Raw genomic sequence first — 25526 nt, 5'->3', positions numbered from 1 at the left:
TTCTATCCACACAACATTATCTCTACACTCATTTCTGTGTTAAATGTTTTGCTGTTTATTCTATCCTCATAGCATTATCTGCACAAACAAGCCAAGAAGAAAAGACTCTCTGAACACAGGTTAGAAATGATTTTCAGAAACCCATGCTTGAGAGGCGACTAACGGAATCTGGTGGTCAGGTTCGCGGAGTTGGTGGACACAAACTGCATAGACCAATGATGTCAGTTACTGAATTGTCTGGTCCTGATATTATCATTTTCAAATGAAAATCTGTTGAGTAAGGTATTAAATAGCTAACAGACAAGTCTGACCATAACTCAGATCCTCAGAACAATCGATTCTTCACTGTGTACATATCTTTTCTTTAGCTAAACTGGAACACATGACTTTAATCAGTACTAAATGTGTTTCTACATAACATCGGACTTTAAGGGTAAGGCTTCACAACATGTGTGTGATTGTTTCCTTGTCACAGTTTCCTATAAGGATATAATCGAAACACCGTGAAACCAAATTCGTCATACAGTCGTCATGTCGCAAGCTACTTGACAAAGTAATACTACCCATCAAAAGTTTAGACTCACTAGTGTAAACGTAGCCACTTACTTCAGACAACTGTTCTAAACTTGATTTTGCAAACTATTCCATTCAGTTTGAAGGTACTGTTTACACATGAACTAATGTATTGTAAAACAAATTCGTAACGTTAAAAAGATTATTGTCATGAGTTCAGTAAATGATGAAAATCAGTGAAAATTGGCAAATTATTAACAAAACTTTACAACAAAACGCAGCTGTTCACATGAATAATATTTGCACATGCTTGTTAGCAATTTGATGCATGATCCTCGTATAATCCATCTGCATAAAGTTTGCAGTTGGTTCCCCCAAGTTAGTGGAGAAATTCATCTTCGATGTAACTATATATATATATATATATATATATATATATATATATATGACTGCTATAGGTGAGTCTCAACTTTTGAAAGGTAGTATATTTCGCACTGCATGTGTCCAAATTGTAATACATATTGCGAAATACTGTAACCGAATATGTCTGACCGGGGTTGACATTATTTTTCACATACTGTCAAAAAGTCAAAATATGTTTATTTGTATGTAAGGCCACCGGCCCATATACATCGGTTACAAAGAAGGTTCTTATTTAGGAGGATAACAATTGTTTTCTTAACATAATAGCATGATGGATATACAGTGATAATCTTTTTAAAATTGGAGACATCGCATGAGGAAACAATTTTGTAAAATGCTGCATTATTACTTCTGATTGTAATACAGTTACGGAGAAAATCAGAACGGATTTTATCATAGGCTGGACATTCAACAAGAAAATGTAATTCGTCTTCAATGCCTTTTTTACAAAATGGACATGATCTATAATTTCTATCAATGGACAGTCTTCTTCCTTCATTTATATATATATATGACATATAGTGACTGCTATAGGTGAGTCTAAACTTTTGATAGGTAGTATATTTCGCACTGCATGTGTCCAAATTGTAATACATATTGCGAAATACTGTAACCGAATATGTCTGACCGGGGTTGACATTATTTTTCACATACTGAAGAAGATATTACTCAGGATAGTTAGTCCTTGTAGTTTTGTTGTCATGGTCATGGATAACACAATTTATTATATTTTGCAACCAACATATCAAAACACAAAAAATACTGCAATATATATAGTCTAAAAAGTATATTGCAGTATAAAATACCATGAAGTCCTTTAAACAAGCAAAATTACAGTTTCGAATAGCTTTTAAACTGGTTGCTCACTTTAAAAGAAGTCAAAAGAGCAAAAAATACCAAAAACAACAACATAAAAGAAAAGAAAAAAAAACAACAATCAAAAACAGAACACATCAAGGGGTTGGCCATCAGCCATGTTCAAACCAGTTGAGCACAAACCCTGAATGGTTACTGTTCTACAAATCAGTCCATGTTATGTAAGAGAGATTCAGTGTATGTATATTGATATCCACATTTTGTCTCATACAGCAGAGTTTTGATTGTGATATTCAGATGATGCCAGGTGTTCCAGACTGAATAGAAGCCACTAGAGTATACTAAGTAAGGTTAACGAATCATGACAAGAACAAAAACCATGTCTGGGTCTTGAAAAAAAGAAAAACTGAATTTTGCCTGTGTTACTGTTGAAACAAAGACCCTTTGTTCTGGAGATGAGATTAAGATAGCATTCGGTCCTATTCCTGCCTTGTGTGAGCATAATGTATTTATATTTAAAGATCTGTGCAGAGCCTTATTAAAACTGTGTAAGGAAATGTATATGAGATGAATAAAAGAAAATCTTCTGACCTCATGTTAATGCTTTTATTGTCTATTTGAATTGTGATGAGTGAGTTTTCGTTTTACGCCGCTTTTAGCAATGTTCCAGCAATATCACGGCGAGACAACAGAAATGAGCTTCACACAATACCCATATGTGCAATGAAACCCGGGTCTTCGGCGTGACTGGAGAATGCTTTAACCATTAGGCTTAACACACATCACCCCATGTCCCCCCCCTCCCCCCACTATTTGAATTGTAAATTGAAACAGCATCAACTCACCACCCCTTATTATTGTGATGATAGTATTTATGGATGAACAATTTCTTTATTTACAGTGAGGAAAGTGACGTGCAGAAGTGAACAGGGTAGTGAGGGGAGGCATACACACAGATATACAATCTAGCAGAGAAGCCTGTTTCGTGTACACTGCAGCTAAATCAGGTCCTTGCAAATCAAATCAGTCGTGTAAACACACACATATATAGAGACGGATTATGTCTGACTGGAGTCTTTGAAGAGATGATGGCAGATAAGGTGGAGATATGAAGCCAGTCGTACAAACATCCAGCTGATCTTCAATGTCTTCTTGTTTCACACATTCTGGTATGTTCGTATCGTCTCGTAAGTGTTGGGGACGTCAACAGCTTCTCTCTGTAGGGCATCGTAGTCACTCCTGTCAACCGGTACTTCGTACTCGTCGCCTCCACCTGTGACAAAATGGGAATAGTAAGTACACTGACAATGTTGTACCAGACACAGTCGGCGATGGTTCACCTTGACGCGAATCTGGCTTCAACATTGCTAGATCAATGACTGAAAGAGGAAGCCTAGATTCATGCCAACATGAAACAGTGACACGATGTCAGCTGATTCATTGAGACTCACCAGTTAGTATTCGTCAGCTTTTACACCAAGCATGGAGAACGAGACGCATCTATGTTCTTGTGTCACTATTTAGTGAACATAAAGAATTTCATCTGGATTTCATCTTCTTCTATTCTTTGATACAAAGTTTCGGGGCCTGTTCCAGTCACTAATGTATTTTGCGAGGACTTGTTTCCCAGTCAATTTCATGATTAGGATTATTCACAATGTGTTGAGAAACTGCAGATATTAGATCCGATTTGTCGACTTTAGTTTTTGGTTCTTTCACACGTGAAGCTACTGGTCTGCCTGTCTGACCAATGTCAAGGTCACCAAAGTCACATTGTACACACAGTTGACCGAAGCTATCTTCATCAAACGTACAAAACCAACAATAAACAGGGATCAGGGTGTGTTCATAAAATAAGACAATATCCTACCTTCATCACTGTTTCATAAATATACTGTCCCCATGTATAAATCATAATTTCCATGTATACACAGTAAGTACTTTACATTTTATACATAGGTATCTGTACATTTATAAATTAATCCAATAATTTTGTAGTAAACAATCTTTTATATATTCATAACAACATGTATTCCTGTTAGCTGTGTTAGACTTATCCATTATGACGTCGAGATGTATTGCGTTGTCATGTATTACGTCGTCATATCATTGTGACGTCACGGGCACAGTTAACCGTTAATTAGTTTTACCTGATGATGCGACCGGAAAGGTCCTGAAACGTTGTATCAAAGAATAAAAGAAGATGAAATCCTGAAAAGTCTTTATGTTCATCAAACAGCATCTTCTAAAATGCCAACCAAGCATCTAATTTGTCACTATTTTGGTTATGCTCTGTTAGACACTTGCACAGTGATAATGTACATTGACAAAATCTGACCTGGTGTTTGGATTCCAACAGGTGCGACCACTGTGGCAGGAGCCTGTATGCTGCAGTGGTTGAGAAATGGATAAAGTTTATGGCAATGAATATTATGCTGCAGAACATTTTGGTCTTAATTGTTACAAAATTAAGAAACCTACAAGTGTTTTGAGGATGTGTTTTTGTTAAGTAAGTCATATTAAATAACTTGTAGTCATTATGGATCACTAAAATTTAAAGCGCTGAGTGTGGATTTGAACTCAGCGCGTTGTTGTTGATTTGCTTCCGGCGGATGCCGTGGAAGCTGTTAGAAATCTCTAAATGATTGTGTTGTGGAGTAGTTTTTGCTTGAGTTCTCAAGAACTGTATGATATGTATACAAGGGTGGTTGCTGACCCAATATTTTAGATTTGTGACTCAATTGTATTGTATTGGAAATCTGAACTGTCATTCATTTTAACCTTGTTAATTGTTTATTCAATATATTATTGAATATCAGAAACTTGTCTGGTTTATCATATGTTCTGGTTTAAAGGGGACTCACAAGCCTTTTATCTCGGTAATTTCTAAACCGTAACACAAGCCTATACACTTAAAGCACTCTTTCACTATAAACATCTTTTCAATTAACAGTTAGGATGTTTGTTACATTGTGATGAATGTTTCAAAGAATTAATTCTGGAACAGATTGACCTACGTTGACAATGCTGACATCTCTGCGTTACCGCTGTTCTTGTCTCCTGAAACAACCAAATATCAGATTAATGAACAGAAGTAGTACCTCCATCCAAACTCCTCATCCCTGGCGTATTACCAACACTGAAAATCATTGTGGGAGGAGTCAATGCAAGACTCCCGTGATGTTCAGTGGTCATCTTCCAGCAATAAAATGTGGTCTCGTGCATGCATTGTCTTCTTATTCGCCCGATCGTGAATCAGTCGAACATTGGGGTGACCACTTCGGTCAGAAAACCTGCAACAGGTCAACAGTCCTACTCCTCCAGTGGCTAGCTATTCCCAACTGTCTCTTCGGGAAGTGCCAATAAATGTGGTCACACATTGTTTATGCCATCCGACCATTTGCGACTTTGCCTTATGACCCTTGGTGGTCATTGCCAACATTCAAACTCTCATCGCTTGATTAACTTTATTTCTTCTTTGCTGTTTTATGCCGTGTTCCATAGCAACATTTCTATTCTCATCCAGAACAAGAATTCATAGTTTTAACAGCATAACGGTTAGCTCCATTGTAGAATTCCTGTCTATGATGGATATACATGTGAAATGCTTTATGACTTTGACAGAGAGATTAAGAACTGTTACAACTATACATACCTTCTTCTGTCTTGAGACATTTAAACATTCCCAAAACATTATCACGTAAAGTACCTACCTGATATGCAGTTTGCTAGTTTGTCCCTGAAGACGAACGCCAAACCCAGACAGATGGCATCAACAACCAGCATGACATTCACACCTATAGCCACTCCAACAACAAGAGAGGTATCCTGGTTCTCTTGGACACATGCCGCTGTCATTTGAAACATAAAATGTATTTCTATGACTGCATGGCAGTTTAATTTATTGTAACCAAATATTGTGACTATAATACATTGTTTTGTTAAGTTTCAGTATAAGATAAAATCATTGTGTTTTGGTAATACCTAGTTGTGAGGAATGTGTTACTGTCTCATGTTTGCACTGACTGATCCAGCATTTTACAGAAGCTTCTGAAAGGACGTATTTAGACCAAGTGCAGGTACGTGAAGGTCTTCGCTTGTGTTCATTCAGCCTAACTATAATTCACCAGGGCCATACCAAATCTCTTGTAAACACTATACCCTCCTTTTTTAAAAGATATTTGGAAATGTTCTTGTAGCACATAACTCAACCCCTTAACATATCTATTATGAGGTCCTGGAATGAGTGATCAGTCCCTATATCCCATTTTTATCATTTCTGCCATGAGACTGCCTTACACTGATCTTTCTCAGGCCCTGACTCAGTTACTTACAGGCCAAACTCATGTGCAAAGTATCCTTCTTAACATCTGTATGATGGACAGAACACATGATAGTACGTCAACCAAAGAAGCTTAAGTACCCTCTGTATACCTTCCGATGAATATATGTTTACCGATCGATTAAGCAAATGCTACCATTAACAATTCAGCCTATCTACCTCAAATACAGGAGTGTCATCAACCATAACTAAAGCAAACGAAACATAACAGCGTATGTGAGATTGTAATCACACTATTGGGGCAGCAATGGTTGGAGGAACAACAATGATGCAGATTGAAGGCTCAGAAAGCGATGGAAGAATACCACTGATAAGGGTAAATATGACGTCATTAAAGAGTATATAGTAAATGAGCATGCATTTGTTGCGTGGATATGTGCGCTTTATAAATATCCTGTAAAAAAAAATAGGCAAGACATTTCCAAAGTTCACATTCCTGACGATTACCTGAATTGATTGTTGCTTCCGTTCAGCTATACAAAACTCACCACATGCAGGCTTTTCTGAAGGAGGTGGAGGTGGTGGCGGTTGTTCACCTGCAAAAACTGATATGACAGTTAGTAAGTAAAGCTGAAACTTTGCTTCTGTTGTTGTCCTGCTGACATGCAAGATGTACCCTGTGTACATATAAGTTTATGTGTGTAGCACACTTTGAACATAGACTTGATTTAAGCAGGGTCAACAACGATTTCTTATCATTGTAATAGTAGCCTTCCTATTTGAATGTTTGTCGCCTTGGTATTTAAAGAGGCACTATATTGGATCAGGAACAATCACTAACGTTTGGGTCCAATAAGAAATGCACGAATGCCATTAAAGAATGGCAATGTCGTTTTTAGTCTGAAGACGACACTTTGACACAAAAATGTCAGTAATGTGTATAGCCACCGTTGTCTGAAATATGTGCCATGGTGAATGTGTTAGTATGATTGTTGATGTTAACTCACTCTTGCTTTCTTTCTGTTATACAAAACTCACCACTTGTGGGCGTTTCGGAAGTAGATGTTTCCCCTGGTGGTTGTTGACCTGAAACAAATACAGCAGTTAGAAGGTAGTCCTGATCCTTTCCTTCTGTTGCTGTCCTGCTAACATGTATGGTGTACCCGTCTGATATATAAGGTTCATCTGCATAACACTCTTCAAATATAGGCCTAATATAGATAACGATTTCATCCCATTGTAATTGTAGCCTTCCTGTTTGAATGTTTGTCGTCCTGGTATGAAAAGTTGAATACATTTGACTAGAACATGAAGCTCTTCATGGAATAGAATAAATGTCATTTTCACGAGAAATCGGAGATATGAATTCCCGTTTTGCATAAATTTGAACCAGGTATACTTTTAAAGTCATCTATACACCTTGTCAAAAGTATCACACCACCAAAAGTCAAAGTAGAAATATGATTTTCGTTCTTTTTACACTACACGTACATATGTAATATACGACACCATCTGTAAACATAATACCACAGATGTTCCGAGCTGCACGTGCATGCTTGCCTTAAGCTATAAATGCAGTATGCACATAGCCCCCTTTGGCGTATGTTATGTTGGCAGACAGCTAAAATGTGATTGTAGGCAGAAATTAAGCTTTTTTTTTGACGAACCAGTGAAATGTCCAAGCGTCCAGTGCCTCTGAACCAATAATGGCAAAGTATTGGTATGCACCAGACGGGTATGTCATGTCATGCTATTGGAGCACAACTGGACATTAATCGTACTGTCATCAGCAGGCTGATAGGTAAGCATACTGCTACCGGTGAAGTGAAGGATGCACCGAGGTCTGGACGTCCCAGAAAGAAACAATGACATGGAAGATGGCTTTTGTACGCCATGCCAGACGAAGCCCAATGTCCACTTGTACACAGCTGCGACATAGATGGCATCCATACAACAGTGTGTCCATCAGCACCATCAGACGACGCCTACATTCTGCAGGATTGAGAGCAAGACGACCAATCAGACGTCCACTCCTCACAAATCTGTACCACCATGCCCATTTATCCTGGTGCCAAGCACGTGCTTGCTGGAACCTGAGGACATGGAAAGGATCCATTGGTCCGATGAAAGCCGATTTTGCTGCATCATACAGGCGGGAGGGCACGAGTTCTGAGGGTGGATCCGTCATGGTGTGGGGACGTTGTTCCTATGATCGTAAACTTGACCTCATCATAGTCCATTGAATGGACAGAGGTACCCGAACTTGATCCTGGACGGTGCCGTAGTGCCTTATTTCGATAACCATGCTCTCGCCACACATCCAGTCTTCATGGACGATAATGTAAGACCAAATCGTGCTCGAGCTGTTGTTCAGCATATCCAACACAACGCCATTGAGACACTACCATGGCCAGCCAGAAGTCCAGACATGAATCCTATTGAGCATTTGTGGGACAATTTGGGACGTAGGGTGAGAGCAAGGGATCCTCTAGTTCAGAACCGTCAGGAATTGAACCATGCATTGCATGATGAGTGGCAGCAGATCCCCCAACAGAGAATCAGACGTCTGGTCCAAGTGCGAGGCGGTTACACCAGATACTGACTTAGCCAGTCATTGTGGACCTTTCAAGTGTGTTCAACATATGAACTATGTTGTGTGTCTGTTGTAACGACCCCGGCAACCGTACTCATCTCACCTTATTTTACGGTGATTTTAGTAAACTTTAGTTTGCTTCAATGAAACCTTCAATTAGTGCTCAGAGTCGGTCTTGTTTTGTCAATTTTCTGACTGAACGCTCACATGAGATGAGCTGACCATCGTCATAATGCAGCCTGTCAGGAGATGGGAACATCTCTATCTGCTCTGGGTAAGCTGTAAGAAAGTATATAGACATTGTAAGTCAACACTCCAGAAATAGGAGAAGAAGAACGACAATATTGCCAATATAGTAACAATTTTAAATACTTCAGATGTAATAGGAACTGTCTAAAGGTTTTATAAATATCTATTTGATTTGCATGAATAGCACCTGATTAGATTGTTTAAATTGTAACTAATGCAAGTACATACAAGACACGTGTGCAGAGATAACACTAAATAATGCAGTGAAACAACTTAAATGTCAAATATCTATATATACACAAACATACAATATAGTGTACATATACACACACACATATAGGATGTGTGTATGAGTATGTGTGTGTGTATCTCAAGAATTCAAAACGTTTCAGATTCAGTCGGAGTAAATATTAACATTACGCACTTCTAGCTGTAATGTTGGTAGTTGCCTCATCACTTCCAGATGACCCCGTCAAGTATATTGTTGTGCAGTAGTATGTAGAAGCAGCATCAGCACATCTCAGGTTTGTCAGGATGAACTGTATACTGCCTCTTGCTCCACTGATAGAACCTGAGGCTGTCATCCGCTGTTGTAGACTTGTGTCCACTACTTGTACTGACGTATCTGTGTTGGTCAATCGTATTATAGGCTGATCAGAGCCAGTAGAGGACTTCTTGCCGATCTCTATGGTAAACACCTGTGTTATCCCAGGTGCATTTGGCCTGCAACTTACAGTCAACTGAGATGTTGGGTTACTGCCCCTGATTGTTTTTTTGCTTGGTGATGCGGTTAGGCTTGCCCCAGTGGCTGAAAAACAAGTACTTGAATTCATATTAATTCAATACAAATGAGTATTGATTGATTCATATAAATATTTGCACCCAATACTATACAGCATAGGAACATATCACTGCGCCATCACGGGTACTACATATTCATGGTTTCTGTATTCTGTGCTTCACAGGTGACACTTTGTGAAGATGTACGAATATAGTGACTGATTTCACATAACCTCTAGGTCAGTGACGTGTTAGTACTGTATTTCAGTTTCGAAACACCCAAGTGGAACATGTGGCATTCGAGAAGTAGATTCGACTTTCTTTGAAGATGAACAGGAGTAAAAATATTCACACAGGCAAAATAATTACTTGCTTCTTAAACACAAATGAGTTGATCCCTACCCCCGTCAGTTAATCCACTGTACCGCTTAATACTGGTTGCACCCCCCCACGAAAACCTTATTTGTCTGGCAGCACGTTGAGTGTACTTACTTCCAGAGAGAAAGGTCATAAAGATCAGAAGACAATAAGGATCGCACGGGTTCATACTTTTTTCTGTCAGGTGCGACTTTCTGTTCCTGAAACATGTTCATGTATGTCGTTAGTTATGGAATCCCTCTGGTAGTATAAGGTTATATTTTCCCATGAGATCAAACTTTACCTTTACATTTGCCACATTTCAACATCTTGACTATCAAGCCGTTGCCTAAGAGGAGAATGTGTAGCAGTTGTTACATATGGATATACACATGCTTGGTTTAGTATATAACTTACTTGCATGATCAATAACTTACGAAATATAAAACACGCGTCCATCAAGTTTCACCTGAGTGGCGTTAGACAAACAATATCGAAACAAAGAATATTTTCATTACTTATAAAATATTTTATGTTATATGATTGAACTGGAGATAACAGTATATAGCATATGACTAACAAATCGTAATTACGATTTATGATTTACAAGTTCATGTATGAAGGTTGGTGAACTGACACACACAAAAATGAAGGCATGGTAAAACAATAGCTGTAACATATTCTCTTTTCAATGAACGGAGTTGATTCAGATAGATTCCATCTGCACTTAAATTTACAGTATTTTGCAAGCCTTATACATATTTATCTGGAGAATTAAATTATGCTTAGCGTCCATTAACAAACTAAATTACCTGAACACGCGATAGTGTAAGAGTACACGAGCAGTGTTCATTACATGCTATGTCCGTTGCAGTATTTTCAAACTAAGCAAATATCCTTTCGGAGAACTGTACTTAACGTCAGTGTACAAGGCCAGTTACGTATATATATAGATACACACTGTAGAACTGTACACATCGGCTACTGGCGTACAGGTAACACGCTGTGCTGATTACAGGTGTGTAAGACAACACAAAACAAAGGTAGAGTTCATCACACAGCTTCTCAACAGTCACTGATCGTCACAATTGTAGACACCATCGGTGGATGCATACTACTTTTCATGTTCCCGACAGTTCCTATTTGTAGATAAACTTTGGTATTTTATTTCATATATCAATACATATAATATAAGTACAAAGGTACATGTAGTCATCTTTCGTTTAAAACTGTAGATACACACGTCACAACTGTGTTGGGAAGCACATAATATTAACAATTGTATATGTCAGCTTACCCACTCCTTAGAATCCTACCCTGCTCAATTTACTTCCTTGATGACTGCACTGGCCTACGCCACACGCCACACGCTTGACAACAGTACAAGAATGTGTATCGAAATGTCGCACTCACAAAATAAAAAAAAGTTGTTATCCATAAAGTTTGCTCAATAGTGCATGTCCCAACTTCTAAAATGCCACTCAAAGAAGATTGTATTACCTATACATGTTACACCAGATGCAATGTCTGAGTAAAAGATAGCTCGGGTCATGGCGACACAGAGTCAGTAGAGCAAAGTCTACCTGAGACAATAAGCCTATTGCCTAACTGTGGAGCGATGTTAAGGGTCTTTGTAGTGTTCATTCCAATGCTGATATGGACACCAATACGAAGCATTCCCAAATTGTCTTTACAGCCATCAATACAATGACTCTTGAAACTACACACACAGATACATACGAAGCGTAGTAGGGCCACGGTGAAAATTTTTTTTGGGTCACTGTCTCCTACGTAGGACATACTATATCCTACGTAGGACTTAGTATCTCCTACGTAGGACTTAGTATCTCCTACGTAGGACATACTATCTCCTACGTAGGACTTAGTATCTCCTACGTAGGACTTAGTATCTCCTACGTAGGACTTAATATCTCCTACGTAGGACATACTATCTCCTACGTAGGACTTAGTATCTCCTACGTAGGACTTAGTATCTCCTACGTAGGACTTAATATCTCCTACGTAGGACATACTATCTCCTACGTAGGACTTAGTATCTCCTACGTAGGACTTAATATCTCCTACGTAGGACTTAGTATCTCCTACGTAGGACTTAGTATCTCCTACGTAGGACTTAGTATCTCCTTTTTAAGGATGGTTATTAAGTTGAGAAATGTTTGGCTATGCAGGACGTTAGATAATCGAAATGTGAGTCAGTGAATATTCATGACACTAACGCAGTGGTACTGTACAGTGTTATTGTGTGTGTATTACGTTAGGGTGACGTGGACCCTGTTCTAATTGCAGTTATGGAGGTTTGGGTATGGTTATGTTAAATCTATCATACATACATCTATTCACACACACAAACACACAGATACACACGCACACAGAGGGGGGTGGGATGGTTGAGATGAGGTTGTGATATGAAACTCGGGTTATAACACGACCTCCGCAAGTTGTTGTTTGTCTTGATGGGGCTAGGTTGGATCGGATGCAACGCTCGTTTGCGGTTTTATTCGTAATTGTTTACAGGTTGACTTGACTGGGGTGGACAAGTGTTGAGTGCGGCGTAAAACAATACGAAATTCAAAAAGGCAAAGAATTGTCATTATAGTTATTTGTATAAATATAAGGGGATACGTACACATAGGTTGCCACCTATAGTCTAAGACACGTCTGTACACGCAGATTATGATTCATGTGCAACGACCTCTGAAATATCCAATGCATAATAGTAAAGTGTAACAAAGAGCAACATATAACAGTGAACTAACTGCAACGCGTAATAGTAGAGCAAACTGAACGCAAGGCAGTAAAGTATAACAGTCGGTCCAACACAGTACTTATGTGCAACAATTAGTTGAACACATGACTCTAATAGTGAAGGAAACAGTAGACTCCAATAGTAAATTGAAACACATGACAGTAGACTCTAATAGTGAATGAAACGAATGACTATAGACTCTTACAGTGACTAAAACAGTGAAACAGGAGATTGTGTGCGTGTCTGGGGCTTTAAGTCGACCGTTTCAGATTAATCCATATAAACGTATATCGATCATCTCCTACAGGAAATATTAAGTACTACGTAGGAGATACTAAGTCCTACGTAAGAGATACTATGTCCTACGTAGGAGATGCCCACTTAGGAGATACTAACTCCTACGTAGGAGATACTAAGTCCGAGATACGTAGGAGATACTAAGTCCTACGTAGGAGATAGTATGTGCTACGTAGGATATACTAAGTCCTACGTAGGAGATAGTAAGACGAAAAAAAATTTTCACCGTGGCCCTACTACGCTTCCGTACATACACACATACCTGTACATGAAGTCAATCGCCATTAGACATCCAACCTGCAGAATATACTTCCTTGTTGTACACACGTGCTATAGCCGTGTTATCGCAGGAGTAAAAATAACTTTACAATTTATTGTTTGGGTCCAAGGAACACGGTACTGGATTCAAAGTGTACAGGAGATGTGGGTTAAGATCGCATTGAGGGGAACATGTCCAGCGAAGGGTAACGGTGTGTTTTGAAATTGTAGAAGTGTAGTGGTAGGTATGGAGATCAGCAGGACAGAAAGATGTCTGTGTTTGAATGTACAACCGAACTGATAACCATTAGCACTATACCACCGTCGGCAATATCATAGCTTCATCAATATACTGTTTCCTACGTCTTTAGAAAATGGTGGGTTGTATATTAAACTTAACATTTGTGTATGTTTATTATCTTAGATGTGTCTCTGTGCAAAGGAAATTTCGAGCAGCAACTGTTGTTAAGATCCTAGATTATATCAGTTTGACACACTTCGCGTAAACCGTATTGAATTTCTTTTTTGAAAAACTAACTGATTAATTGTTGAGCATTCTCACACTCATATCTCTGAGTTTGGTGGTAAATATGTGAATTCTAAGTATATCACTGGTTGCAACGTTTACTGATCTATGCAGGCGACAGATATTGGTTTGGTGACCAGGCTGGTTGACTTGGTTGATTGCATGTCATTCTACTTAAACAGTGTATGCATAATATCGATCACAGGATTGTCTGGTCCAGTCTGGAATATCTAAATACTGCTGAGTGAGATGTTATATATTTCAGTTCTTGATCAGTTTGGATTCATTCGTCGTAAAACGTGTGTATCCTACATCTCTTTATTCGTTCCAAACATCAAGGTTGACACCTTGTCATGCCATGGTATCATACTTGCATAGATATATGCTCATGCTGTTGATCACTCGACTCTCTGCTCCATGCTTCAAAGCATAATTACAAAGCGACGCCATATAGCTGGAATATTGCGTTAAACAAAAGAAAAAAGCAACACATTAAAGGGTGGTCAGGCCATCAGCCATGTTCAGACCAGTTGAGCACAAACCCAGCATGAAAACTGTTCTACAAATCAGTCCATGTTATGTAAGTGAACTTCAGTATCAGGTTAATGTTATTTAATTTTTGTGAATTATAGCAGAGGTGTGACTGTAATATTCCGATGATACAATGTGTTCAAGGCTGAATATAAGAGTATAGGTAAGGTTAACGAATCATGATAAGGACCCCAAACTTGCCAGGGTCTTGAAGAAACAGGAACTGAATTTTGCATGTGTTACTGTTGAAACAAAGAGCCTGCCCCATGTCCTGGAGCTGAGATTAAGACAGCACTGGGTCCTAATTCTGTCTTGAGATAAGGTCTGTGCATTATATAATTATTTATATCTAAAGATCTGTACAGAATTATGTTAAAACTGTGTACAGTAATGTATATGAGATACAAAAAAGTACTAATTCTGACTTTGTTTGTATTGTCTATTTGAATTTTCAGCTGAAGCAACATCAACTCACTTATTAATGTAATGGTATTTTATGTGGAAGAACAACTTCTTTATTTACAATGAGGAAGTAGATGTGTAGAAGGTAACACTGTTATCAAGCAGTAGATGTATAAGGTAGTGTAGGGAGGCATATATACAGATATGAAGTAGTGTTTTAACGATAGATTCCATTAGCCTGTTCAGTATACACTGCAGAAGATGTAAGGCAAATTAGGTCCTTGCAAATGAAGCCAGTCGTGTAAACATACAGCTGGACACAGAAGTATTATATCTGATTGGAGTCAGTTGGTGACAGGTAAGCTGGAGATGTGTCATACTCTTGGTCACAGTTGATGGATGGTTGGAGTCTTTTTTGATGGGGATGCCCTTTTGGATTGTTCTCACTATAGGTCTTTTAGGTCGTTAGTAGGAGCTTTGATTTTGTCCTACTAGACAACAGTCCACAACAGTCCACGGACATAGACAGATAAAGTTGATTTCGAGATTGGATGCTGAACTGTGATGCCTTAAAGTTTTAATTCGGGTTTTGAGGGGGGTCTAGATGTTAGCGTTTGATGTCTGAGCAAAAAGAAAACGCGATTGTTATTTAGTAGTTGATCTTCACTGTCATTCTTTTCGTTTCACACATGCTCATATGTTCGTATCTTCTCATAAGTGTTGGTGACGTCAGCAGCTCCTCTCTGTAAGGCATCGTAGTCATAACTGTTCACGGGAACATCGTACTCGTAACCGACACCTACAAGAAATGTGTGTAGTGAGTATGTTAACAATGTCCTTCAGACACACACTTCTTCAACAGTTCAATTACCATGGCAATTTATAGTTCTACACGTCTATCTCAATGGTGTGAGCGTTATTTGAACACTCACCGTCGGCGATGGTTCATCCCTTTAAGCGAATCTGGCTTAAAATCTGACAAACCAATGACTGAAAGAGTAAGCATGGATTCATGCCTACAGGAAATATTGACAAGATGTCAGCTGATCCATGGACACTGACCACTTAGTATTTGTTAGCTTGCACACCAAACATGGAGAACGAGAACATATATGTTCTTGTGTCACTATTTAGGTTCTCTTGTGTTGGACGCTTGTATTGTGGTAATGTAAATTGACAAAATCTGACCTTGTGTTTGGATTCCACCAGGTGCGACCACTGTGGCAGGAGCCTGTATGCTGTAGTGGTTGAGAAAGCATAAATGTTATGGCAATGCCCATCATGCTGCCATTTTTTTTACAGAATGAATAAGCAAACAAACCAATGAAATTTAAAAACTCTTTGTCCAGAAACAATTTTCAGTTTACATTTAGTATACAGAAACAATTTTCAGTTTACATTTAGTATATGTGTTACCTTGTGATAAATGTTTGGCAGTATTAATTCTGGAAAAGGTGAACCTACTTAGAGAATACTGGATTCTCTGCGTTACTGGTGTCATTTGATCCTGAAACAACCGAAAAACAGATTCATGAATGGACAAATAAAATTACATGCAGGGGCTACCACACATGAAATGTCCCCATAAAGATCACCAGGAACTTCCCCCGAGCTACCGTTATCCCTTTACTGCTTCTAGTTTATTGACTCGACTGTCTTGTCTGGGCAGAGCTGTGGACCATTTAACTGTGGTAACCAAAACTCGTCACTGACGAATCCTGCAGTTTATTGATGGCCAGGTTCGTTTCCTGATATGTCCTTTTTGACCGGTTGTAAGTGCTACATTGTGAGCATTGCCGGTATGTGGTCCTGAAACAACCGATTATCAAATTGACGAATGGACAAATAAAATGTCATGTAGGGGCTACAACACATGAAAAGTCCCCACGGAGATCACCAGGAACTTCCCCCGAGCTACTAACATCCCTTTACTGTTTCTAGTTTATTGACTCGACTGTCTTGTCTTGGCAGAGCTCATCACCTGTGGACCATAGAACTGTGGTAACACGAACTCGTCACTGACGAATCCTGGACTTTATCGATGGCCAGGTCTGTTCCTGATATGTCCTTTTTGATCGGTTGTAAGTGCTACATTGTGAGCATGGCCGGTATGTTGGGGTTGATCAACAGTGATAGGGGGAGTTAGCTTCAATGGTCACAGACTTTGAGCAACAATAAGATGTGGCACATGTTTTGGTCACCTTATCCACATGATCGGATATCAATCGACCATTAGCGTGATGTACTCGGTTAGCAGCAGGTCAACAGTCCTATTTGTCCAAGCAGCATGGCAAGCTATTCCCTACTTTATTTTTGGGAAATGCAGATATAGGTAGTCACACATTATTAATGCTATCCCACCATTTGTGACTTTGTCTAATCATCCTTTTGTGGTCATTGCCATCATTCAAACTTTCATGGATAACATTATTCTTTGTTATTGTTTTAATACAGTGTTGCTTGCCAACATTACCATTCTCATCCAGGACCAGATGTTCCCATAGCTGTAACAGCATCAAGTTTAGTTCCATGATAGAATTCGTTGATGGATCGTCATGCGGATGAAATTGTCAAAATGTTACATGATTTCCACAGATAGATTACGATCTGTTACTACTGTATATACCTTCTTCGGTCTTGAAACTTTTAAACATTCCAAAAACATTATCACGTAAAGTACCTACCTGATATGCAGTCTGCTAGTTTGTTCCTGAAGACGAACGCCAAGCCAAGACAGATGGCATCAACAACCAGCATCACACACACACCTATAGCCACTCCAACACCAAAAGAGGGTTCCTGGTTCTCTTGGACACACGTCGCTGTCATTTGAAACATCAAATGTATTTCTATGGCTAAATGGCAGTTTAATTTATTGTAACCAAATGCTGAGACCATAATACCTTATTTTGTTAAGTTTCAGTAGAAGATCAAATCATTGTGTTTGGGAAATATCTAGTTGTCAGGAATGTGTTACTGTCTCATGTTTGCACCGACTAATCCAGCATTTTACAGAAGCTTCTGAAAGGACGTATTTAGACCAAGTGCTGGTACGTGAAGGCCTTCGCTTGTGTCCATTTAGCCTAACTATATTTTACCTGGCCATACGAAATCTCTTGTAAACACTATACCCTCCTTTTTTAAAAGATATTGGGAAATGTTCTTGTAGCATATAACTTAACCCCTTAACATATCTATTATGAGGTCCTGGAACGAGTGATCAGTCCAAATATCTCATTTTTATCATTCTGCCATGAGACTGCCTTACACTGATCCTTTTTCAGTGCTTCAGTCACTGAATCTCCAGGCCCTACTTACAGGCCAAACTCATGTGCAAAGTATCCTTCCTTAACATCTGTATGATGGACAGAACACATGAAAGTACGTCAAACAAAGAAGCTTAAGGTATCCTCTGTATACTTCACGATGAATATATGTATACCGATCGATGAAGCGAATGCTGGCATTAACAATTCAACCTATCTAGCTCAAATACAAGGATGTCATCCACCATAAACGAAACATAAACGAAACATAACAGTGGATGTGGGATTGTAATCAAACTATTGGGGCAGCAATGGTTGGAGGTAGAAAAATGATGCAGATTGAAGGTTAAGAAAGGGAGGGAAGAATACCACTGATAAGGGTAAAGATGACATCAGTAAAGAGTATATAGCCATCGTTGGCAGAATTACGTGCAACGGAGTGTCGATGTAAGTGTCAAGACATTTATGCCAGCATTGTCTATGCTTCCTAGTTCTGTAGTACATAATTATTGGTATAGTGCCAGATGGTGGCCACATGAATACGTGCAAACACCTAGTTGCAGGTACAGCAACGTACATTGAACTTGAACAAAGCACTGTGACTATGTGTCCCAGTCCACCCAGCTGTGAATGGGTACCTCGATAGGATGAGAATGCCACAATAACTCGGTGCGCCTAGTGGCTGCAAGAGTTGTATACTCCCCAGGGAGTGGAGAATGATAATACAATGTGCCGTTGAGATTGACATCCAACGATCGAGGGAAAAACTAGCAGCGCCTTGAGCATGCATTTGTTGCGTGGATATATCCGCTATATAAATATCCTTTAAAAAAAATATAGGCAAGACATTTCCAAAGTTCACACTCCTGATGATTTCCTGAATTGATAGTTGCTTCCGTTCAGCTATACAAAACTCACCACATGCAGGCTTTTCTGAAGGAGTAGTAGGCCGTGGCGGTTGTTCACCTGCAAAAAATGATATGACAGTTAGTAAGTAAACCTGAAACTTTGCTTCTGTTGTTGTCCTGCTGACATGCAAGATGTACCGCGTGTACATATAAGTTCATGTGTGTAGCAAACTTAGAATATACACGTAATTTAAGCAAGGTGAACAACGATTTCTTATCAATGTAATAATAGCCTTCCTATTTGAATGTTTGTCGTCCTGGTATTAAAAGAGGCACTATATTTGATCAGGAACAATCACTAACTTTTGGGTCCAATAAGATATACACGAATAGCATTAAAGAATGGCAATGTTTTTAGACTGAAGACGACACTCTGGCAATGTGCCAGGGTGACTGCTTTAGTTTGATCGTCGATGTAAACTTATATTTACCACTCATGCTTTCTTTCTGTTATACAAAACTCACCACTTGTAGGCGTTTCGGAAGTAGATGTTTCCCCTGGTGGTTGTTGACCTGAAACAAATACAGCAGTTAGGAAGTAGTCCTGATCCTTTCCTTCTGTTGCTGTCCTGCTAACATGTATGGTGTACCCGGCTGACATAAGGTTCATCTGCATAACAATCTTCAAATAGAGGCCTAATTTTGATAACGATTTCATCCCAATGTAATTGTAGCCTTCCTGTTTGACTGTTTGTCGTCCTGGTATGAAAAGTTGAATACATTTGACCAGAACACGAAGCTCTTCATGGGATAGAATATCTAACAGGTTTAAATGTCATTTTCTCCATAAATCGGAGACATGATATTTATGACGAGGTGCATATAATGCAGAAACCGAAACACATATTAAGGTTGAAAAAATAACAACTATTACATCTTACCAATAACATAAACAGTCTTGTTTGAGCTGTAGTCAGCACTCACGACAGAACACCTGAACTGTCTCCCATTGTCTAGATTCGAGAGTGTGTGAACCAGTGTTGATGCTCCTTGATACTGACATTCCGCTGACGGCGTAGGACGGTCGTAGGTGATGTTTTGGTCGTTTGGGTACAGTGTCCAGGAGATGAACTCGGTATCTACAGATCGCCACTCCCATGTCCACAGGTTCTGGAGGTTGTTCTCATCAAACTGGTTCCCAATCCTGCCTGTACATCTTATTTACAAAACCTGACCATTGTCATACTGGACCCTGTCAGGAGATGGGAACATCTCTATCTGCTCTGGGTAAGCTGTAAGAAAAGATAGAGACACTGTATATCAACATTCGGGGCAATAAGCGAAGAAGGGCAGTCGACGGTCTCATAGATTGGATGTAACATATACATTTTGGTAAATATTAGGGGTGTCACGATACACCAATCTCACGATACGATACGTATCACGATTTTAAGGTCACGATACGATACGTATCGCGATACATAATTATCGCGCCTTTTCATAGCATTACCTTACCGGCAACGTACGCGCTCGCTGATTGGTCCATCTAAATAGTCTAGCCAATCACAAAAGCTGTTAGTTTCCAACTTATTTTTTAAGTAAAGCTAGCTTCATCTATTTATCGGAGCCATCTGGTATAATTTTACTATCAAGACTTTGATGGAGTTGGATATAGCATAAAAATTTGAATCGATAAAGTTTTAAAAATAGGAATCGATACACGCAAGCATGTATCGCGTATCGTATCGTCAGTAAAAATGTATCGATGTATCGATACATTCGCGTAAATATTAACATGACGCACTTCTAGCAGTGATGTTGGCCGTTGTCTCATCATTTCCAGTTTCTCCATTCAAGTAAAACGTTCTGCAGTAGTATGTAGAGGCAGTATCAGTACATGTCAGATCTGTCAGGATGAGCTGTATACTGCCTGTTGCTGCACTGGTAGAACCTGTCATCCGCTGTTGTAGACTTGTGTCCACTACTTGAACTGACGAATCTTCGTTGGTCATTCGTATTATAGGCTGATTATGGCCAGTAGAAGACTTCTTGCCGATCGCTATGTAATACAATGTTGCCATAAGTGTATCTGGACTACACGTGACAGTCAACTGAGATGTTGGGTTACTGCCCCCGATTGTTATTTGACTCGGTGATAGGAACAGGATTGCCGCAGTGGCTGAAAAACAAGTACTTGAATTCATATTAATTAACATAAATGAGGATTGATTGATTCATATAAATATTTGCACCCAATACTATATAGCAAAGGAACATATCACTGCGCCGTCACAGGTGCTACATATTCATGGTTTCTGTATTCTGTGCTTCACAGGTGACACTTTGTGAAGATGTACGGATATAGTGACTGATTTCACATAACGTCTAGGACAGTGACGTCTAAGTAATGTATTTCAGTTTCGGATCTCCCAAGTGGAACATGTGGCATTCGAGAAGCAGATTCGAATTTCGAAGATGATCAGGAAAGAAAATATTCACACAGGCAAAATAATTCTTTGGTATTTTATCACCACTGCCTCTTAGACACAGTTGACTTTGATCCCTACCCCCTTCATTTAATCCTCTGTACTGCTTAATACTGGTTGCGAATTTATGTGTGATATATGAGATATATCACAAGAACTGCACGCTTACGCGTCTGATTGTTTGCAAAGTGAAGATGATTCACATTAAACACACACACACCACCACCACCACCGTTGTGTGTACTTACTTCCAGAGAGAAAGGTCATAAAGATCAGAAGACAAAAAGGATCGCACGGGTTCATGCTTTTTTTCTCACAGGTGCGGCTTTCTGTTCCTGAAACATGTTCATGTATGTTGTTAGTTATTGAATGCCTGGTAGTATAAGGTTAGGTTATATTTTTAGATGGGATCAAACTTTACCTTTACATTTGCCACAATTAAACAACTTGACTATCAAGCTGCTGCCTTATAGGAGAATGTGTAGCAGTTGTTATATGTGGATATACACATTTTTGGTTTCGTATATAACTTACTTGCATGATCAATAACTTACGAAATATAAAACACGCGTCAATCAAGTTTCGCCCGAGTGTCGTCAGACAAACAATAGCGAAACAAAGAATATTTTCATTACTTATAAACTATTTTATGTGATATTATTGAACTGGAGTATATAGCATATGACTAACAAATCGTAACTACGATTTATGATTTACAAGTTCATGTAGGAAGGTTGGTGAACTGACACAAACAAACAATGAAGGCATGGTAAAACAATAACTGTAACATATTCTCTTTTCAATGAATGCAATTGATTCAGATGGATTCCATCTGCAAGGTTTTGCAAGAACTGGAGAATTTAATTATGCAGCGTCCATCAACAGCTCAAACACGCGATAGTGTAAGAGTACACGAGCAGTGTTCAAATGCTACGTTCAATGCAGTACTGAATAAATATTTTCTAACTAATATTTTCAAACTAAGCAAATATTCTTTCGGAGAACTGTACTTAACGTCAGAGGACAAGATCAGTTACGTATATATATATATATATAGATACACACTGTAGAACTGTATACATTAGCTACTGACGGACAGGTAACACGCAGTGCTGATTACAGGTGTGTAAGACAACACAAAACCAAGATAGAGTTCATCACACAGCTTCTCAACAGTCACTGATCGTCACAATTGTAGACATCATCGGTGGATGCATACTACTTTTCATGTTCCCGACAGTTCCTATTTGTACACAAACTTTCTTATTTCATTTCATATATCAATACATATAATATAAGTACAAAGGTACATGTAGTCATCTTTCGTTTAGAACTGTAGATACACACGTCACAACTGTGTTGGGAGGCACATAATACTAACAATTGTATATGTCAGCTTACCCACTATTTAGAATCCTACCCTGCTCAATTTACCTCCTTGATGACTGCACTGGCCTACGCCGCACGCCACACGCTTGACAACAGTACAAGAATGTGTATCGAAACGTCGCACTCACAAAATAAAAAAAGTTGTTATCCATAAAGTTTGCTAAATAGTGCATGTCCCAAGTTCTAAAATGCCACTCAAAGAAGATTGTATTAACTATACATGTTACACCAGATTCAGTGTCTGAGTAAAAAGATACCTCGGGTCATCGTGAGACAGAGTCAGTGAGGGGAAAGTCTGCGTGAGTCAATAATCATACCTTCCAACTGTGGAGGGTCGTTAAGAGTTTGTGTAGTGTTCATGCCAATGATAATACGGACACCAATACGAAGTATTCCCATATTGTCTTTACAGCCAATAATACAATGAGTCTTCAAACTACACACACACTCACATACCTGTACATGAAGTCAATCGCCATTAGACATCCTACCTGCAGAATATACTTCCTTGTTGTACACACGTGATATAGCCGTGTTATCGCAGCTTGGGTCCAAGCAACACGACACTGGAATGAAAGTGTACAGTAGGTTATGAAAGATGTGGGTTAAGATCGCGTTGAGGGGAACATGTGCAGCAAAGGGTCACGGTGTGTTTTGAAGTTGTAGTCGTGTAGTGGTAGGTATGGAGGTCAGCAGGACAGAAAGATTTGAGTTTAAATGTACAACCGAATTGATAACCATTAGTACTATACCACCGTCGGCAATATTATAGCTTCATCTATATACTGTTTCTATGGTCCTTAGAAAATGATGTGTTGTATATTAAACTTAACATTTGTGTATGTTTATTATCTTACGTTAACGACGTTACGTAGATGTGTCTGTGTGCAAAGGAAATTTCGGGCACAACTGTTGTTAAGATCGCAGATTATATTATTTTGACACACTTCACGAGCACAGTATTGAATTTCTTTTTTCCTTTTTTTTATATTACTGATTAGTTGTTGAGCATTTCTTACACTCATATATCTGAGATTGGTGGTATATATCTGAGATTGGTGGGTATTTTAAGTACATCATTGGTTGCAACGTTTACTGATCTGTGCAGGTGACAAATATTGATTTGGTGATCAGGCTTGTTGACTTGGTTGATTGGATGTCATTCTACTCAAACAGTGTACACCTAAATTCGATCACAGGATTGTTTGGTCCAGTCTTGAATATCTACACGCCCACTACATAGGACTGGAATACTGCTGGGTGAGATGTTATATATTTCAGTTTTTTGATCAGTTTTAGATTCGTTCGTCGTAAAACGTGGGTAACATACATCTCTTTATTCGTTCCAAACATCAAGGTTGACACATTGTCATGCCATGGTATCCCAATTGCATAGATATGCTCATGTTGTTGATCACTGGGGTGTCTGCTCCATGCTTCATTAATTACAAACCGCCGCCATATAGCTCGAATATTGCGTTAAACACATCAAGCAGTGATCAGGCCATCAGCCATGTTCATACCAGTTGAGCACAAACTGAGCATGATAACTGAGTTTTACTGTGATATTCAGATGGTGCTATGTGTTCAAGGCTGAATGTAAGAGTATAGGTAAGGTTTACGAATCATGCTAAGGACCACAAACCTGCCAGGGTCTTGAAGAAACAGGAACTGTATTTTGCATGTGTTACTGTTGAAACAAAGAAACTGCCCCATGTCCTGGAGATGAGATTAAGACATCATTGGGTCTTAATTCTGCATTGAGATGAAGTCTGAGCATTATATAATTAGATATATCTAAAGATCTGAACAGAATTATGTTAAAACTGTGTACAGTAATGAAAAGGAGACGAAAAAAGTACAAATTCTGAATTTGTTTTTATTGGCTATTTGAATTTTCAACTGGAGCAATATCAACTCACTTATTAATATAATGGTATCATATGTGGAAGAACAACTGATGTTATCAAGCAGTAGATGTATAAGGTAGTGTAGGGAGGCATATATACAGATATGGAGTTGTGTTTTAACAATAGATTCGATAAGCCTGTTCAGTATACACTGCAGAAGATCTAAGGCAAATTAGGTCCTTGCAAATGAAGCCAGTCGTGTAAACATACAGCTGGACACAGAAGTATTATATCTGATTGGAGTCAGTTGGTGACAGGTAAGCCATCTTGGTCATAGTTGATGGACGGTAGGAGTCTTTTTGATGGGGATGCCTTCTTTGCTTGTTCTCAGTATAGGCCTTGAGGTCGTTAATGGGAGCTTTGATTTTGTCCTACTAGAAACTGTTGTTGCAGTTGTCACGGAAATGGTCAGATTAGACGAGATTGCACGCTGAACTATGATGTCCTTTAATTCAGGTTTTGAAGGGGTCTAGATGTTAGCTACTGATGTCCGAGCAAAAAGCGAAACGCGATTGTTTGTTTGTAGTTGATCTTCACTGTCTTCTCGTTTCACACATGCTGGTACGTTCGTATCTTCTCATAAGTGTTTGGGACGTCAGCAGCTCCTCTCTGTAGGCCACAGTAGGTATTTCCTGTCAATTGGTACTTCGTACTCGTCGCCTACCCCTACAAGAAACGTGTGTAGTAGGTACGTTAACAATGTCCTTCAGACATCCACTCCTTTAACAGTTCAATTACTATGGTAATTTGTAGTCATGCTCGTCTATCTCAATGGTGTGAGCGGTATTTTAACACTCCCCGTCGGCGATGGTTCATTTCTTTACGCGAATCTG

The 25526-nt window shown here is 39.0% G+C and overlaps 2 protein-coding genes and 1 long non-coding RNA gene across 3 annotated transcripts in view; 1 reads left to right on the top strand and 2 right to left on the bottom strand.

Annotated features, from left to right (window-relative positions):
* Positions 1 to 4145, top strand: part of LOC124256790 — a 55191-nt gene extending 51046 nt beyond the window's left edge. The window contains exon 3 of the long non-coding RNA XR_006893101.1: positions 4064 to 4145. This is a non-coding gene — a long non-coding RNA (uncharacterized LOC124256790). The remainder of the gene's footprint in view (positions 1 to 4063) is intronic.
* LOC124256784 overlaps positions 1 to 25526 on the bottom strand; it is a 126900-nt gene that overhangs the window by 67227 nt on the left and 34147 nt on the right. Inside the window, exons 4-5 of the mRNA XM_046690744.1 lie at positions 23240 to 23349; positions 10149 to 10234 (exon numbers count right to left, since the gene is read on the bottom strand). Of these exons, the coding sequence (XP_046546700.1) occupies positions 10149 to 10234; positions 23240 to 23349 (196 nt within the window). The remainder of the gene's footprint in view (positions 1 to 10148; positions 10235 to 23239; positions 23350 to 25526) is intronic.
* On the bottom strand, positions 20011 to 20998 carry LOC124256788. Its single transcript, XM_046690747.1, has 2 exons — positions 20713 to 20998; positions 20011 to 20200 (listed from the first exon to the last, which is right to left on the bottom strand). The coding sequence occupies exons 1-2, from the start codon at positions 20987 to 20989 to the stop codon at positions 20130 to 20132; spliced, it is 348 nt and encodes a 115-aa protein (XP_046546703.1). The 5' UTR covers positions 20990 to 20998; the 3' UTR covers positions 20011 to 20129.

This window comes from Haliotis rubra, unplaced genomic scaffold, assembly GCF_003918875.1.
Source record: "Haliotis rubra isolate DU_JTF1 unplaced genomic scaffold, ASM391887v1 Scf64, whole genome shotgun sequence".
Classification (NCBI taxonomy): Eukaryota; Metazoa; Mollusca; class Gastropoda; order Lepetellida; family Haliotidae; genus Haliotis; species Haliotis rubra.
The sequence above is the reverse complement of the archived record's forward strand: the minus strand, read 5'-3'. Positions and strand labels throughout refer to the sequence as shown.

Coding starts and splice junctions, on each gene's coding strand:
- LOC124256788 (XM_046690747.1), bottom strand. CDS start 20,989: ATGGCAACATTGTATTACATAGCGATCGGCAAGAAGTCTTCTACTGGC. Junction 20,201..20,712: donor GGCCAACATCACTGCTAGAA/GTGCGTCATGTT, acceptor CTTTTCTTACAG/CTTACCCAGAGCAGATAGAG.